Source organism: Enhydra lutris, unplaced genomic scaffold, assembly GCF_002288905.1.
Source record: "Enhydra lutris kenyoni isolate GAN:26980312 unplaced genomic scaffold, ASM228890v2 scaffoldscaffold12, whole genome shotgun sequence".
Taxonomy (NCBI): Eukaryota; Metazoa; Chordata; class Mammalia; order Carnivora; family Mustelidae; genus Enhydra; species Enhydra lutris.
Window position 1 is genome coordinate 16,715,203 of NW_019154096.1, and position 19,557 is coordinate 16,734,759.

The 19,557-nt window shown below is 38.0% G+C and overlaps 1 protein-coding gene across 1 annotated transcript in view; it reads left to right on the forward strand.

The window, feature by feature from the left end:
* The first annotated feature begins 7,941 nt into the window (after positions 1-7,941).
* LOC111145379 (ciliary associated calcium binding coiled-coil 1) overlaps positions 7,942-19,557 on the forward strand; it is a 123,502-nt gene continuing 111,886 nt past the window's right edge. Inside the window, exon 1 of the mRNA XM_022500247.1 lies at positions 7,942-8,123. Within this exon, the coding sequence (XP_022355955.1) occupies positions 8,049-8,123 (75 nt within the window). The 5' untranslated portion in view covers positions 7,942-8,048. The remainder of the gene's footprint in view (positions 8,124-19,557) is intronic.

Genomic DNA, 19,557 nt, shown 5'->3' on the forward strand with positions numbered 1-19,557 from the left:
TGAAGGCCTAGGAAAGCCATGGTGGAGTCCAAGTCCAAAGACCTAACAACCAGGGAAACCAATGGTGTAGCTCCTACTCTAAGTCCAAGGGCAAAAGAAGACTGTTTCAGCTCAACAGCCTGGCAGAGAAAGCAATTCTTTTTTCTTTTACCTTTTTTGTTCTGGTCAGGCCCTCCTGGGATTGGATGATGCCTTCCACATTAGGGATGGCAATATACTTCTGCTTCAGTCTACTGCTTGAAACACTAATCTTATTCAGAAACAACCTCACAGTCACACTCAGAATTAATGTTCAGCCAAATATCTGGGTACCCTATGGCCTCATCAACCTGTCACATAAAATTAGCCTGGGGTGCCTCATTCAGTTAAGTGCCCAACTCTTGGTTTCAGATCAAGTCATTATCTCAGGTTGTGAGAAGAATCTCTCTCCCACTCGCTCTGCTCCTCCCCACCCCCACCCCCACTAATGTTCACTTTCTCTCCCTCTCTCTCAAATAAATATATAAATAAATAAAAACAAATATAAAAATTAGCCATCAAAACTCTATACCTTGGGGCACCTGGGTGGTTTGGTGGGTTGGGCCTCTGCCTTCAGCTCAGGTCATGACCTCAGGGTTCTGGGATCGAGTCCCGCATCAGGCTCTCTGCTCGGCAGGGAGCCTGCTTCCTCCTCTCTCTCTCTCTGCTTGCCTCTCTGCCTACTTGTGATCTCTGTCAAATAAATAAAATCTTTTAAAAAAAAAAAACTCTATACCTTGTCAGCTTGGCAACTGTGTGCATTTCCTTAAACCATACTTAATCTCCAAATAGAAAATAACATGGTCATAATTCTGTTTAACATGATACAACAATCCCATGTATGACTGAAAATGCACCATCCCTTTTCCCAGAAAAGAAGGTAAAGTCCTGGAGTGATGTTTAGTCTTCTTGATTTCCTATGACTTGAATACCGTGATGTAAATTAGTAATACTTAAATACTATGAAATGAAGTCAATACATCTTATGTTACATAAGAGAGAAAGGGAGGAAAGAAAAATCACACATACTCAAACATATAACAAAATAAGGAGAAAATACTCATGACAATTACGTCTTTGTTTCTCTTACTGATCCTTGGTCATAGCTAGCATTTATAATTACCTTCTTCCACTAACTCATTTTGTATTCCCTTTGCCTTCAGCAAGTAACTTAGCTGGGTCATGGTTCTTTACCTTGTGGGATGACCTGAAACTTTTTCACTCCTGAAGAGCCTGGACCATTAGTAGTCCTGCCTGGATAGGGTTGTAGTTTTCCATTGACCTTAATCTCAGGCCATGGTAATATTAAGAGAGGACTTAGGGGTCTCCTGTATACCTGACATACTCTTTTTTACCATCATTATGAAGTACAAGCCCAATTTCCCCTTGGTGTTAAGAATTAGTCACCCTAGCCAACACCTTAACTTTTAGGCACATGAGAAGCCCAAAGTGGTCAGGTGGCAGTTTTAATTTCCATTTCAATGGGATCATTGTTACATCTCCTGGTAGAATATTCCTCCCTTTGCAACTAATTCCTCTAGGCCAGCAGAGCAGAAGGTCATGGGAACAGGAAGAAAAATTTTTGCTGGTGGCTTACTAGGGTAGTGATAGTGAATGTTGTCACTACCACTTCCACTCTTTGATTCCTGGGCCCGTGAATCCTAGCTATGGAAGAAGTAACACCACATACTGGATGCTCATTTGGAGTCTATACAGCCTTTTGGAAAAACTTGCCTTAGCCCTGCCAGGTACTGACACCTCGCTGTTATCTTCAAACCGAGTGACTGAGCCTTCAAGAGGCCATGCCACTGTTCCATCACATGCTCCACTTCAGGATGAGGAGAAACATTGTTAAGACCAATGAGCATGGGGGCACCTGGGTGGCTCACTGCCTTCGGCTCAGGTGGTGATCCCAGGGTCCTGGGATCGAGCCCCACATCGGGCTCTCTGTTCAGCTGGGAGCCTGCTTCCTCCTCTCTCTTTGCCTGCCTCTCTGCCTACTTGTGATCTCTGTCTGTCAAATAAATAAATAAAATCTTTAAAAAAAAACAAAAAAGACCAATGAGCATGGGCCCATTGCCGTGCTTCTTTTGCTGTGAAATAGTTTTCTTGATCAAAAGCAATGCTATGTGGAATACTGTAACAGTGGATTCAGGTGATTAAATAATATAATGTATGTTATTTTACTTTCTTAGACTCATAAGCAAGCATATATACCAGAAGTGTTTAATAACAGTAATATTGTCTATTTGCCAAAGTGAACATTTTAGACAATGAATGCTTTGGGAAATTATGTTGTAATAGCATTTTCATAGATGAAGTTTCCTTAGAGATTATCTAGAGGCTTTCAAACTTTTTCAAGCTCACAATCCTTCCTTCTAACAAAATTTATAAGAAAGCTATTATGTAAAACAGGTAAAATTAGACTTGCTATATTTAAAAGTAGGATGGGGTGGGAGGCAGTGCAGAGAAGGAGGCAACGCTCACCCGCCCAGTCAGGCACTTCCCAGAATCCCCCAGGATAAGCGTTCTCAAAAACACACTGAAAGAGTAATAAATTCCCTGCCATTAATGAAGTGGCACCCAGTCACTTTTAGGGAGTTTTAAAAGGAGAGAAAATCAATGTAACTATTTTGATCCTACATATTTCACAAATGTAAAATATGGGATGGATTTTGATTTTTACAAAAATTCTTTATGAATAACTCAAATCGTGTGTTTAAAGATTCTGCTTGCACTTAAAGAATTTAGGTCAGGCTGCTTTGGCTAACATTCTGGAAACAGGGTGCTGTTTTTGTCAGCTGAAGCATTTCACATAATATATATGCCATTGCCTAGGTTTAACTTGTTTTTTTGACATTAAATTACCAGTCAGCAAATATGGATGGATGATTCAAAAGTAGTTCACTGAAGCATAAAAGGAATGATGAAACTATTGACATAAATAATACAATAAAGAATAATTTGTAAATGAAAATAATTAGTAGGACTTGTGTGCAAATACGATTATAAATCTAAATATGTTGGGACGAGTGAAGCTGGGAACCACATGCATTCTCATAAGCCACTCCCCTTGCTGTCGTGGCGCTCCTGGTTTCCAGATGACTCCCAGACCACATGGCATGGGAGGTTTTATTGGGAAAGGTCAAGCCTTCAGGGCCAGGATCAGCATGAAAGAAGGCACTGCTGCTCCCCCACACTTCCCATCATTCATGGAGAGAGCAGGACCTGGGCTGAGGCCCAGGTGATCTGCTATTTTGTGTTTTTATAAGACAAATTTTAAAGAATTGTCAACAGGGGAACTATATAGGCTGCTTGACGTCCAAAGGTTAGAATTTGGAGAACCAGGAGTTTATACGAGCTGTCTGAGACCGACAGCTGCTTAGGACATAGATGACACAAGTCCCATGGGTATTTACAATACTCCCCTGCCTGCCATCAATTCTGGGGGTAGTGGAACTTGGGTGTGGCTCTTCTAGGTAGAGAATGGGTGAGGGTGGGATGCAGTCCTACCTAAATAATTGTTTAAGATTTCTTATAGACAATATTGCTCATTGCAATACAACTAAATGGTAGACAACAATGGTGTTGAGCAAGCCAGGCTTAGTCTTTTGTGCTAAATATTCTGGAGTTAATTTTTGCTGATACCAGTTAAGGTACCAGTGGGAAACAGATGGCAAAAGGTGGGAATGAGAAAAATTTAGTAAAGGAGCTATTTATAAACATGTGGGCAGACACGAGGGAAAGCAGCAAGGGATGGGGAACCATCCTGGGGTTAGCAGCAGGAGAGAGGCATCACCACTTCTAGGCCTGGAAGGGGAAAGGGGATACAGTTACCAAAACCCAGAGACAGCTGTAGCTCTGGAGAAGCTAAGGGATGGGCTGTGGCCTTGAAAGCCTTTGGTGTAGGAACCTGGTATTTCCAACCTACTATCCTGCAGGGAGGAAACAAGGGAGAAGAAATGACCTTCACCTCACTCTTCCCCGCCTCCAAATCCCTGCTGGTGTTTCCATTGGCCAAAATGAACCACAAGTCAGAGCTCAAGGAATGTGGTAAATCTAACTGTTGGAGTCCGTAAAGATCAACCATCCCGGTCACAAGGATGAGTGGAGAAGGAAAAGAGTGGATATGAAGGGAAACAGAATGTCCACACATCAGCGAAGATAGAGCCTAGTGGCAGCTCTCGATGAGGGACAGCTTGGGGAGAGCAAAGGAAGTAAGGGCATGGAGAGGTTTAAAGGGAGATGAGGAGTAAGATCCCACTTTTTCAACAAATTGATCAGGAAGAAAAAGTATAAGTTATAAAGCTATCTTAAAGAGGTCTCTGGATTAGGAAAAGAGAGTATTTGCTGATTAAGGAAAGAAAGTTGTTCCATTTGAAGAACAAAAAGGATCCACTGTGAAAGGAATCACTGGAGAGAGAATAACAGATAAACCCACAATAGAGAGTATAGAGTTTTGAAGACAAGTTGCACATAATGAACAACGTCAAAATTGTACCAACTGTTTGTTGAAAATCATTACCAGTTCCCATAGTTAGTCAGTCTTAGAAGTACTTAAAACTACTGCAATATGCTATCTCCTAAACATATTTTACTAAGCTTTAAAATGTTCTCACATATGACTTGAACAGGTTAAGGTACTTGACTGAAATAAGAAGGCCAGATTTGAGGATTAGGTAAAGGTTAAGAAAATGGAATAGATTTCAAAATTGATTATCTATTGGACTACTTTCTTGGCTAAAATTAAATACAGAACAGAGAATGAGGGCAATTACTCACAAATTAACTCTTTTTATATATTTTTTTTCTTTCCACATCTAACAATTTTAATGTATTTCGAGGCAGACGTGTTGTCTGAATTCCATCTGCAGAATGTCGTGGTGTCTCAGAACTGCTTAAAGGCCAAATTGGAATTTTTCCAGCTTGATCACTTAAGATCATCAGGAGTGTTAAAAGATTGAAGACCTCAGGAATCACATTGTTTGAACTACTAGTATATCATTAATCACATTAGTGACATTATTTCATTTGTTGTTAAAGAACTTCATTCATACTTAAAAAGAGCCATTAACACAGGTACCATGAAATGTTTCCTTACCCTAAGAAGTCAGCTGACATCTTGCTATTGTAGCTCATTGCCATATATTGCCACACTAGGCCATCAACATCCATCACAGCATTGTCTAGACATTTCCTAAATGTTTCTCAGGTATTTAAATATAGGGTTCATTTTAAACATCCAATACTTGAATTAGCAAAATTGTGAAAATGCCTCTCTTCCAGAAAATCTGATTCTATTTATAAAAAGCACAGGTTTACAGGTATATGGATGAGAATACTTTCAGGAGAACAGGGACTAATCCGAATGGTCAAAATAACAGTATTGAGCTATCCCATATTTCACTGTGATGTGGTAAAAGTCAAAGGTCTTTTCAAACAATAATTGTAAACTACGAGACCCATATGTTTCCCTTTCTCTTCCATCCTACAACAATAAGATAAAAAATTGAATTTTACAGGCTTTGGTTTGAAGCCTTTATCTTCAAAAGAGACCTGAGAAGGAAGACTTAACTGACCTTTCCATGTAAGAAAGCACATCACCTACTGAGATTTGTCTTCCTTGTTGGCACCTCCCTACAAAAGAAGTGGGAGGCTAAAATCAGCTTCAACTTGTGCAAATTAAAAGTAACCTTCAGGCTAATGGGCTTTCAACACCACTCCTTACTGGGCAAAAAATTTTGTGTCCCATAAAATTAAATTACCTCCTCGAAAATGACTTCTCCAATAAATTACACCATTAAATACAGTAAAACTGGAATTCCTACAAAACAATTCTTCCCTTTCTGAGGAAACACTCCCATTACTGTGAAAATTGATTCCATCTTTAATGGAGTATCCATCTAGTCAAAAAAAGGGGCACAGAAAACCTAAAAACTATCAAAGAAATAGCAGTACAATTAAAGGCCAGAGAAATAAATCAGAACTTTGAGGTAACTAGAATGGCAGTTTGGAGAGATCAATGCTTTAGCACTTTATCAAATGCTAGATTTAAAGAACGTGGAGAATTGTCACCTAGCAGAAGGTGACTTGTTATTTTCAGTTTCTTTGAAGTAGCTATCAGAAGGAAACAATCAAATAATTAAGCATTGTAATGAGTTTGTGAGGTGGTAGCTCTTATATTAACTCTGGCAATCACCATAAATCGACTATATTTTCACTAATTGAGGAAGTTCTAATGTAGTTCTCTTTGAATGGAGTTGGAAGTCATAAACACATTGTTGAATGACTACTCTGTTAGGAGCTAAACCAGCTTCTTTAAGAATGAAGATATCAAGGAAAGGACCCTACAATTCACTTGAAAGATTGACCAAACATACACAAAATGGGAGAATTCATTAACAAAAGTTGACAGTATGAATTGTATGCATAATTGAACTGTGAGGCAATTGGGCACAATTATCATGAGGCTAGGTAAAGCTACATGGCTCAATTTGACCTGAAAGGCATTGAGTATACGAAGGGGGCAAATATAAGAGGTCCATGATGAAATATTATCCTGGCTGCTGTGTACTGGGTGGATTAAGTTCACAAGAAGCATAACACAAATTAATACGAATCCTAATAACATCTAACACTTATAGGTGCCAGACATTGTTCTAAACATTTTCATATATTAACATGGTAAATCCTCACATGTAAAATCCTCATGTATTAGCATGTTAAATCCTCAATGCTTTGAGGCAGGCCCTGTTACCATCTCTTTTTACAGATGGGGAAACCAAAGCACTTACGTAATGTCTGATCTTTACAGTAAACTTTCTGCATAGCAACCCCCATGCAGGTAAATACAAAGTGAACTTTCAAAGCGGGTGTCGTCATCAGAGTAGAATACTAATAGAGCCACTAGATATATTATTTGTAAATGCTTTATTATGGAAAATCTCAAACATATATAAAATATAGAGTAGTGTAATGACCCTGCCCCCTTCATATACTCAATCTTGATTCACCTACCATAACTCCATTCAATGATCCAAACCCCTCCCCTCACTATTTTGGAGTAAATGTAAACATTGTATCACTTCATCATCCCTAAATCTGTCAGTATGCATCTCTAACAGGAGCCTCCTTTTCTTCTTCTTCTTCTTCTTCTTCTTCTTCTTCTTCTTCTTCTTCTTCTTCTTCTTTTTTTTAAGATTTTATTTATTTATTTGACAGAGAGAGCCAGCGAGAGAGAGAACACAGGCAGGGGGAGTGAGGGAGAAGTGGGCTTCCCTCTGGAGCAGCTAGCCCCATTCTGGGCTTCATCACATGATCCTGGGCTCATGACCTGAGCCAAAGGCAGACACTTAAGGACTGAGCCACCCAGGCGCCCCAACCTTTTTTTCTTAATATCGCCTTAAAATTACAATAACTCCTTAATATCCAAAATCAATTATCAAGTTCCAAAAATATATCTCACTTTTTAAAAAAAATATTTTATTTATTTATTTGACAGACTAAGATCACAAGTAGGCAGAGAGGCAGGCAGAGAGAGAGGAGGAAGCAGGCTCCCTGCCAAGCAGAGAGCCTGATGCGGGGCTCGATCCCAGGACCCTGAGATCATGACCTGAGCGAAAGGCAGAGGCTTTAACCCACTGAGCCACCCAGGTGCCCAGGTGCCCCATATATCTCACTTTAATATTTATTGAGAACTTGCTATGCTAGCATTAGACACCTCTCCACATACTAACTCATTTAAATTGCTGTAATTTAAATTGCCTTTTCCCCGCCCCCTTCTTGCTTTCATTCTTACTAAAAGGAACAAGTCTGTCTCTACCAGAGGATTCAAAGCGCTCCTGAGGGGGTCTTTCCCGGCAGAGCAGCCCTGCAGCGCCCGGGCCCCGCCCCTACCCTCCCACTGAGCGTCCTAAATTCCGACCCGGAAGCCTCTTAGAGGAGGGATTCGTTCCCCAGACTCGCGCCTGCGGCCCCGCCTCGGTTGCCTAGGCGACGAAGGGCCGCAACTCCGGGGCGAGATCCTGAGGATGTCCATGGGGACCACTCCCGGGGGGACGACCCCCGCGGCGACGACCCCGGCGGGAACCACACCCGAGTCGGAGGTACGCCGCCCCTTCCCGGCACCCGCGACCCTCGATCTCACGCCTCAGGCCCACGCGGCCCGCGGCTGGGACCCGTCCCCAGGGAGGCGCCTGGCTCCGGGATTGGGAGCGCGGCGACGAGTGGCGGCGGGGCAGGGAGCGGACCGGAGCGGACCGGAGTGGACCCAAGCGGTGCCAGGGTCCGGGAAGCGCCCTGCGCTCCCCGAGCCTTGCCGCCGGCCGCGCCCCCGCCCCGGAGCGCCGCGAGAGGTGCCCTGGAGTGGAAACTGTAGAAATTCCTCCCTTGGTCGGTTCCAGGTTCCCGCGACCTCACAACGCCGTTCTTCTCCCGGATTCTCTGCCCTTGAAACAGGATCTTGGAATCTAAAATGGACCGGTCCCTTTTAGAAAGTGCTGCTAATTCTTTTGCAGTGATCATAGTTCCTATTGCTCAAAGGTGTCATGGAATAATAACTATTCATTGTTAGTAGATTGATTAATATTTGAAGGTCAGGGCTTGGTGTCTCCCTGATTATTTTACCACTTCTCTAAATACGGAGATACATGATAGGACAAAGGAGGGGCCCTGGAAAATCGACCTTTTGGTTTTGGCTTCGTTCCTCATCATCCACTTGTCTCTACGAAGATCAACCTTCTCCAGTGGTTTCCTGTATATGGAAAAAAAAAAAAAGAAGAAGAAGAAGAAGAAAAGGATTTATCTTTAGGCCCCTCGCAACACCAGCTCTCAATAATAAATGGGTTTTAGATAACTTTAATTGCTCATAAGCTTAGTATCCTGAGATTTTAATTAGGAACATATCTGCTATTCCAGATATTGCTAAAAGAAAATGTTTAAATCTTCACACGGAGTCCATCATGTTCTAGAAAGTTTTTTCTTGAATTTTTTTTTTTAAAGACTGAAGGTGAATAATAATGTTATAATTGACATGGCTATACTCCCTTCTTAGTCTAAATAACATTTTTTTTTTTTTTAAAGATTTTATTTATTTATTTGACAGAGAGAGATCACAAGTAGACAGAGAGGCAGGCAGAGAGAGAGAGAGAGAGGGAAGCAGGCTCCCTGCTGAGCAGAGAGCCCGATGCGGGACTCGATCCCAGGACCCTGAGATCATGACCTGAGCCGAAGGCAGCGGCTTAACCCACTGAGCCACCCAGGCGCCCACTAAATAACATTTTTTGTGCAGAAGCTAAGTATTAGCTGCTATTTTCTAAATGTAGAAACACACAGCCAATAATCTGGTGCCTTGCCAGATAGATATATACAAGTCGTTACCAATCCAGATTCTTCCCAATACTGCAGACCGCTAAATTAGCACACTGACTGTCCTATGAGCCTGTTGAAATTAGCATACATTAAAAATACATTTTAATGTGATAAACTGCTGTCTAAGCTAGTTACTCCCTTGTGATCGCTAATGTAAGTAATACAATTTCGAAAGTGGCAGAGAAAATTTCCCAATTAAGTCATGTTATTTAAAAATATACAAAAACTTACCTAAGAAAATGCACAATTATCAGTGTACACTTGTATGTATGTACTTGTCCATGTAGATGTAGATAGTCTTTTCTGATAATTTGGGGCTGATGAATCTGCACTTCAAAAAAAATAAATAAAGGAAGAAAAGAAAAAAATACCCCCCCCCCTTTTTTGAAGATGCAAAGAAGTGCTATGCCCCAAGGGAAAAGAAAATCACTTTTGTTTTTTAGATGGGTCAGATGAGTTGAGTTATAGACCTCAGGTGACTGTCTGCCATCTTAGCACTGTTGGTGGGCACATTTGTTAACTCCTCTTGGAGGAGCAGGTATTCCCTGTGACAAGCAATTCAGAAAATATTCAGTCTTTTAGTTGGTAACAAACTGAAGAAATCAAGAGGGAATTTGGACTCATTGAGCTGTACTCACTTAGCCTGTACTGAGATGAACAGGCTGATACACTGCATGGTAGAACCCAGTTTCCATTCCAATGATAGCAGGGTTCCTCTAGGTCACAGAGAAGCCAGTGGATCTGTAGAGCCTGCATTCTTTAGAGTGATGAGGTCTGCTGGCTGCCCATTTGTGTCCACAATATGTTTTAGGGGTTAGATGGAAAATATGGCCGAGACCCCTCTTTCAGTTAGATACTGAAAGGTTCTTCTTAGGTCAAATTCTTTCCAGTGTTGATCTCCCAAGACCTGAGCAGGACCATGGGGGAGGATAACAAAATTATTACTTAAAATACTGTTGAGAAGACAGTTAATATACAGTAGTTAATGTTAATATACAGTAGTATTATTTATAAACATTATTTATAAAACATTTAGAACTTCTGGGAGTAGTGGCTGTGAGTGTGGAGAATTTGACAAACATTTGGGCTTGTCCTTCTTTTTATTAGTGGTCTTTGGGTTTCCTTTCTTATTTTCAAAGTCCTGTTTCTCCTGTCTTCATCCTCCCTTTCAGATGATGCAAGTAATCTTTACTCTTTTCCTAATATATAAAGTATTGTTTTACTAAGGTTTAGCCTTTAACATGGCTAAAATTAATTTTTGATAGATATATTTGATATATTTTAAATGAGTACCTAATTTTATTTTCTTCTAGACATGAACCATCAGTTATGCCAGCTTCATTTACTAAATAAACCATCCTCTCTCTTTCCATTGAGAATGGACTACCACTATCACATTATGTGTATATACATGTGAATGAACACAAGGATGGGCAGAATAGTGGAACAGAATAGAGACTCCAAACATTTATTTATTTATATACACACACACACACACACGTATGTATACATGTGTGTGTATTTTTGAATTTCTGAAAATTTATATATATTATTATAGATATATTTTTGAATATCTTTTTCTTTTCTACTGACCAGTTTTCCCATTCTTAAGTCAATGCCATACTATTTTATATTTAGCTTTAATATCTAATTTGGAAAGTTTCCTCTCACTATTTTTCTTTTTAAAAATATATCTATTCTTCCATAAGAATTTTTAAAAATTAGCTTATAAAGTTCTAGAATGATACAGTTGAGATTTAAAATTGCCATCATGTTACATTTATAATGTAGGAAGGATTTAATTTTTTGAAGGTTTCCAATAAATCTCCTTTATTAAGTTTTTTATTAAACTTTTGATAAAGTTTATAATTTCTATAGGTCCTATATCTTTCTTATTATATTTATAACCAAGTATAGTTTAATCACATTTCTGCCATTTCCATTTCTAATTAGTTTCTAATATAGAGAAAAGCAATCGGCCTTTATATATTTGTGTTATCTTACCATCTTATCAAATTTCTTATTAACTGAAATCATGTTAGTACAATGTCAGGTGTCTTAGGTATACAACCATGTGACCTTCAAATAAAGATTTATTTCTTCATTTTTAATATTTAAGCCACATGTTTAGTTTTCTTATTATATTAGTTAGAATTTCTACAGAGTGTTAAATTTCAATAATGTTACTAGCCAGAATCCTTTTTTAGTTTCTGGTTTCATGAGAATGACTTCAGTTTTTTACCATTCAGTCTGATGTTTTGACAAATAATCTTTTTTGTGTTTAAGCTATTTTTTTCTATTCATGTTTTACTAAGAGTTTTGCTCCTGAATTCTAGCAAGTGCCCACTTAATATTTCATTATTATATCATTTTTTATCATTTAATTTGACACAAAAAGTATCTTGTTAATGATGATCCATCCTTGAATTTCTGAAATTAATCTTATTTGGTCATAATGATAGCTTGTTTTTCCTAGTACACTGTTGGATTCAACTTTCTAAGACAATACTTTAATTAAAATTTTTACATCTGAATTCATGAATGATATTGATTTATAATTTCCATTTTGTGCTTGTTTAGGTTTTTGTGTGTAGACTCTGCCAGCTTCTTAAAAATGAATTGTCTACAGTCTGTAATTATTAGTCTAACAGAATTTATGTGTTCTTCATTGTTAGGTAGAACTTCAAGTGTACAACTATCTGGGCGTGGTGACTTTTTAAAAAAAGTAGACTTACAGTTTAGTTTATGTGGTCAGTTCAGTTCTCTTTCTTACCCCTGTTCAAATTTGATGACTTACACATTGTCTTGTAATTTTCAAATGTAAGTCTATAGAATGTGTCATATGTTTATTTTTTTATTTAACTATGTTTGCCAAATATTTCTGCCTATTTTATTCATCACTTTAAAGAACTAGTTCTTGTTTTCACTTATCCTTCTTTAATCTGTTATTATTATTTTTAAATATCTTTCTTTTTCTTAAATTGGCTCCTTAACATGGCATGGAGTGTATTGAGGCATGTAGGGCAGTCTTCTTGGGCATAAATTTAAGAGATGCCAGAAATTCAGTAGTCAAGATACTTAACTTCAGTCGAAGGCATTTTTTTTAAATTAAAAGTTAATACAAAAAGCTCATAATGGATCAAAATTTTAAGTAAAGACAGAATCAGTAGTACTGATCTTTCCTTTTGCCTCAGGCTCTGACATGGCTCAACACAGTGTTGCTCCTTAGTTCATTTATTTTCATGCTTGAAGAGAGACTTTCTAAGTATAGAAATTGTAGGCTAGTCTATATTCTTTATGACTGCGAAACTCCTCTTAGTCATCTTTGATGAAATATGTTATCTTTTTTTTAATGAACATTTATTAAGAATCTTATGGGATACTACCAGTGATAGAAAGATATCTCAAAAGCTTAAATTCAAGAAGGAAGACATACAATGTGGAAAGTTTAGGTGAATAAGAGAAGAAATTCAGAGAAAAGATTATCGGGCATATAATATTAGGCTTACAATTTTATTGCTTCTGGAATAATTGCTAAAATTACCAGGTGGTGGAATAAAATGAGTTACAGTGAAGTTTAGCTTACATATTTTTCTAGTCAGAGATGGAATTTTACAGAGAAAACCAAATTACATATCACATTTTTATTAGTCTATTCATGAATTTTGTATTGTATCTTTAATTTTTATAAGTCAGAATATATGTGTTGAAAGATTAAAGACTTTTACCACCTTATATCCTTTCAAGTGCAAGGCAGTATATAAACAAACAAGAAAGAGCACTAGTTTAAAATAGGTTCAGGACATGAGAGACTATGGAATCTGAAAAACAATCTGAGGGTTTTGAAGGGGCAGGGGGTGGGAGGTTGGGGGAACCAGGTGATGGGTATTAGAGAGGGCACGGATTGCATGGAGCACTGGGTGTGGTACAAAAACAATGAATACTGTTACACTTAAAAGAAATAAAAAACATAAATTTTATATATATATATACATATATATATATTCCTCAAAAAAATAAAAAAAATTAAATAAAATATAAAATAGGTTCAGGAATTCAATTTAAGACAAAAGAAAACAAAACAAAAACCAGAGGCAAACCTTCCTACAAGATGATTATCTTAAACTATCCAGCTTTAGTAAAAAATGAGGCACTAATATTAGGCATTTTACCTAGAATTTTTATTGTACAAAAGATTTAAGATTATTGTATTCCCTTTCATATAGTCTTGTGTGACCTATTTTTCTCTATCCAGAAAATTTTCACATCAAATAAAATTGATCTGAATGTCTGTACAGTGTACCCTCCATGCATATTTTTGTTAATGATAGTAATCTTATGTTTTAAAACATTTCAAAATGATTTTTTACCATGAATTCAACTTAGATTCAAATGACTTGCTGTAAGTCACAAAATTAATCAGTAGTCAAACCCTCTGAGCCCTCCAAATCCAAGTCCTACTATTCATCATTCACTATCATCTAATAATGTCATCAGATGATAGAGATGAATTCAGACAGTCGATTAACAACCTATGTTGACATAACTAGGATCGGCAGAATTATAAAAAGAAGTAAAAGATTGAATGACTGTCCCTGAGGAATTTACAGTCTAATGGAGTTGACAGTATAGGAATAATTATACTTTACAGCTAATAATAAAAAACATAACCAACAAACATTTAACAAATATGTAGTCATATGTTATTGACTAAAATACCATCCTGTCTAAAAACTGAGTTCATACAATTCAATTTACAAGATCTGAGAGCCTACTAGGTGCAAGGTATTCTATTAGGTACTAAAATATTTTTTTTTTCTTATTGAGTTTATAAACTAATTGAATGATATAGTTTAGGTTATAAACTAACTGAATAACCAGTTTAGTTACTTTGCTAACCCTAGGTTACAAAAAGATAGCTAATAAAGTAGCACATTTTATGTCTAAATTAGATTTTTAAAAATAAAAATACAATAACCTAATATTAAATACAAACATTAAGTTGTTTGCCATTACCAATAAGTTTTAGTTTGGGGATTTTAGTACTCCTGGAAAGAAATAAGGAAAATGTAGGATGTGATCTTGTTAGCTATAGCAAAGCATTTTGTTGTCGTTCTTATTCATTAGAACCCATTCACATGGAAGGATAAATAAATATTGAATTGAAAACATTTGCCCCCACCTTCCCCCAAAATCTCACGTTTTTTTATTTTTATGGAGCTACTGCTTTTTACCTCTGCTTCTCAGTCTCCTCTTCCATCCTCCACTCACAGCTCTTTTCCCCATGCTCTGGCTCTGGGCAGTTTTATCCATTGTCATACTTGGAGTGACTCTTAAGCCAATATTTTTAAACTGGATTTTTCTGAGTCTAGCATTTCTAATTACCTTCTAAACATTTCTTCCTCGATATGCATACTCCACCTTAAATTCAACCACTGAAATCAAACTTGTCATGTTGCCCTCTTAAAACGGGTATCATCTTCCAATGCTTTTATTTTTATTGGTGTAACAAGAGTGCCACATATGGTTTTTACAGACTGTACTCTGAACAAAAGCTCCAGCTTCTGGAGGGCCTGAGAATTTCCACCTTTCTCTTTTTTCAGTCATCTATTTCAGATACATATACTATTTATTCTTACCACTTTTAGTCCCCCAGATAATGTTGCATTCACCCCTTTCTTTTCATGCACATTGCTAGGAGCCCAGTGCAATCCCATGCCTCATTCCTAACCAGTTTCAAACACATTTTCATTGAACTTTCCTCTGTGTCCTTTCTCTGCTCCTTTCCTTTCTTCATTCCCCTACAAATTGCCCTTCCTTAAAGGACAGTTTTATCTTATCATTTCACTGCTAAAAAACTTCATGGGTTCCTTACTGTCTGTATTATTAAGAACAAACTCTTCAGCTTGTCACTCTTTGACCAGCCAAGGATCTAAAATATTTGTGCTCTCTTGTGCAATATGTTGCATTTTGTAATCACTCAGTAAATATTTATTCAAGTATTAAATTTGAGATCTCCCACAACATATTCCCAATGCCCACTTCCCACTTAGGTCCAACTAGTCCCTGACTTGTACCCAAGGCACCATTGTGTGAATTACTTGATATTTACAGAACCAGTCCACGTGTGTTCTGTTGCTGATTAATTCCATCATTCTTGTCCAACCTTACCAAGTGCATTTCTGGACCTCCTCTCTATAGGCTCTCTTTGTCCTGTGTCTATTCTTGTCCTTTTATTATGACTCACTTATTTTATTTTCTCGTTTTAAAGTCACCCTTGGTTTGTTCCCTCCATTAGATGTTAAGTTATTGAGGCTAACAAGTTTTTTACTTGTCTTTGCCTCCTCCTGAGCCCCACGCTCAATGAGGAACATGTAGGTACTTTTTTATAATTTTTTTATTTTATTTTTTATAAACGTATAATATATTTTTATCCCCAGGGGTACAGGTCTGTGAATCACCAGGTTTACACACTTCACAGCACTCACCATAGCACATACCCTCCCCAATGTCCATAACCCCACCCACCCTCACTCTACCCCTCTCCCCCCATCAACCCTCAGTTTGTTTTGTGAGATTAAGAGTCACTTATGGTTTGTTTCCCTCCCAATCCCATCTTGTTTCATTTACTCTTCTCCTACCCCCTTAACCCCCCACGTTGCATCTCCTCTCCCTCATATCAGGGAGATCATATGATAGTTGTCTTTCTCCGATTGACTTATTTCGCTAAGCATGATACCCTCTAGTTCCATCCAAGTCATCGCAAATGGCAAGATTTCATTTCTTTTGATGGCTGCATAGTATTCCATTGTGTATATATACCACATCTTCTTTATCCATTCATCCGTTGATGGACATCTAGGTTCTTTCCATAGTTTGGCTATTGTAGACATTGCTGCTATAAACATTCGGGTGCACGTGCCCCTTCGGATCACTATGTTTGTATCTTTAGGGTAAATACCCAGTAGTGCAATTGCTGGGTCATAGGGTAGTTCTATTTTCAACATTTTGAGGAACCTCCATGCTGTTTTCCAGAGTGGTTGCACCAGCTTGCATTCCCACCAACAGTGTAGGAGGGTTCCCCTTTCTCCGCATCCTCGCCAGCATCTGTCATTTCCTGACTTGTTAATTTTAGCCATTCTGACTGGTGTGAGGTGATATCTCATTGTGGTTTTGATTTGTATTTCCCTGATGCCCAGTGATGTGGAACACTTTTTCATGTGTCTGTTGGCCATCTGATTGTCTTCTTTGCAGAAATGTCTGTTCATGTCTTCTGCCCATTTCTTGATTGGATTATTTGTTCTTTGGGTGTTGAGTTTGCTAAGTTCTTTATAGATTTTGGACACTAGCCCTTTATCTGATATGTCGTTTGCAAATATCTTCTCCCATTCTGTCAGTTGTCTTTGGTTTTATTAACTGTTTCCTTTGCTGTGCAAAAGCTTTTGATCTTGATAAAATCCAATAGTTCATTTTTGCCCTTGCTTCCCTTGCCTTTGGCGATGTTCCTAGGAAGATGTTGCTGTGGCTGAGGTCGAAGAGGTTGCTGCCTGTGTTCTCCTCAAGGATTTTGATGGATTCCTTTCTCACATTGAGGTCCTTCATCCATTTTGAGTCTATTTTCATGTGTGGTGTAAGGAAATGATCCAATTTCATTTTTCTGCATGTGGCTGTCCAATTTTCCCAACACCATTTATTGAAGAGGCTGTCTTTGTTCCATTGGACATTCTTTCCTGCTTTGTCGAAGATTGGTTGACCATAGAGTTGAGGGTCTATTTCTGGGCTCTCTATTCTGTTCCATTGATCTATGTGTCTGTTTTTGTGCCAGTACCATGCTGTCTTGATGATGACAGCTTTGTAATAGAGCTTGAAGTCCGGAATTGTGATGCCACCAACTTTGGCTTTCTTTTTCAATGTTCCTTTGGCTATTCGAGGTCTTTTCTGGTTCCATATAAATTTTAGGATAATTTGTTCCATTTCTTTGAAAAAAATGGATGGGATTTTGATGGGAATTGCATTAAATGTGTAGATTGCTTTAGGTAGCATAGACATTTTCACAATATTTATTCTTCTAATCCAGGAGCATGGAACATTTTTCCATTTCTTTGTGTCTTCCTCAATTTCTTTCATGAGTACTTTATAGTTTTCTGTGTATAGATTCTTAGCCTCTTTGGTTAGGTTTATTCCTAGGTATCTTATAGTTTTGGGTGCAATTGTAAATGGGATTGACTCCTTAATTTCTCTTTCTTCTGTTTTCTTGTTGGTGTAGAGAAATGCAACTGATTTCTCTGCATTGATTTTATATCCTGACACTTTACTGAATTCCTGTACAAGTTCTAGCAGTTTTGGAGAGGAGTCTTTTGGGTTTTCCACATATAGTATCATATCGTCTGTGAAGAGTGATAGCTTGACTTCTTCTTTGCCAATTTGGATGCCTTTAATTTCCTTTTGTTGTCTGATTGCTGAGGCTAGGACTTTTAGTACTATGTTGAATAGCAGTGGTGATAATGGACATCCCTGCCGTGTTCCTGACCTTAGCGGAAAAGATTTCAGTTTTTCTCCATTGAGAATGGTATTTGCGGTGGGTTTTTCATAGATGGGTTTGATAATATTGAGGTATGTGCCCTCTATCCCTACACTTTGAAGAGTTTTGATCAGGAAGGGATGCTGTACTTTGTCAAATGCTTTTTCCGCATCTATGGAGAGTATCATATGGTTCTTGTTCTTTCTTTCATTAATGTGCTGTATCACATTGATTGATTTGCGGATGTTGAACCAACCTTGCAGCCCTGGAATTCTTTCGGTTTTTGTTTGTCCTGGAAGCTTTTAATCTCTCCTTCTATTTTCCATGATAGCCTAGCTGGATATAGTATTCTCGGCTGCATGTTTTTCTCGCTTAGTGCTCTAAATATATCATGCCAGCTCTTTCTGGCCTGCCAGGTCTCTGTGGATAAGTCTGCTGCCAATCTAATATTTTTACCATTGTATGTGACAGACTTCTTTTCCCGGGCTGCTTTCAGGATTTTCTCTTTGTCACTAAGACTTGTAAATTTGACTATTAGATGACAGGGTGTGGACCTATTCTTATTGATTTTGAGGGGGGTTCTCTGCACCTCGTGGATTTTGATGCTTGTTCCCTTTGCCATATTGGGGAAATTCTCTCCAATAATTCTCTCCAATATACCTTCTGCTCCCCTCTCTCTTTCTTCTTCTTCTGGAATCCCAATTATTCTAATGTTGTTTCATCTTATGGTGTCACTTATCTATCGAATTCTCCCCTCGTGGTCCAGTAGCTGTTTGTCCCTCTTTTGCTCAGCTTCTTTATTCTCTGTCATTTGGTCTTCTATATCGCTAATTCTTTCTTCTGCCTCATTTTTCCTAGCAGTGAGAGCCTCCATTTTTTATTGCACCTCATTAATAGCTTTTTTGACTTCAACTTGGTTAGATTTTAGTTCTTTTATTTCTCCAGAAAGGGCTTTTATATCTCCCGAGAGTGTTTCTCTAATATCTTCCATGCCTTTTTTGAGCCCGGCTAGAACCTTGAGAATCGTCATTCTGAACTCTAGATATGACATATTACCAATGTCTGTATTGATTAGGTCCCTAGCCTTTGGTACTGCCTCTTGTTCTTTTTTTTTTGTGGTGAATTTTTCCGTTTTGTCATTTTGTCCAGATAAGAGTATATGAAGGAGCAAGTAAAATACTAAAAGGGTGGCAACAACCTCAGGAAAATACGCTTTAACCAAATCAGAAGAGATCCTAAATCATGAGGGGGGAGAAAGGGGATAAAAAGAGGTTCAGAAAGAAAAAATAAAAATTTAAAAAAAGAAAATGAATAAAGAAAAAATATAAAAAAGAAGAATAAAAAATATATATATATTAGATAAACTAGTTAAAAAACGTTAAAAAAGAAAAGGGTAAAAGTTAAAAAAAATTTGGCAGAAGAAGGGAAAAAAAATTGAAAAAGAAAAAAAAATTAAATTAACTGCAAGGCTAAAGAATCATGGGGAGAAAGCCATGAGTTCCGTGCTTTGCTTTCTCGTCCTCTGGAATTCCGCTGCTCTCCTTGATATTGAAACTGCACTCCTTGGTAGGTGAACTTGGTCCTGGCTGGATTTCTTGTTCATCTTCTGGGGGAGGGGCCTGTTGTAGTGATTCTCAAGTGTCTTTGCC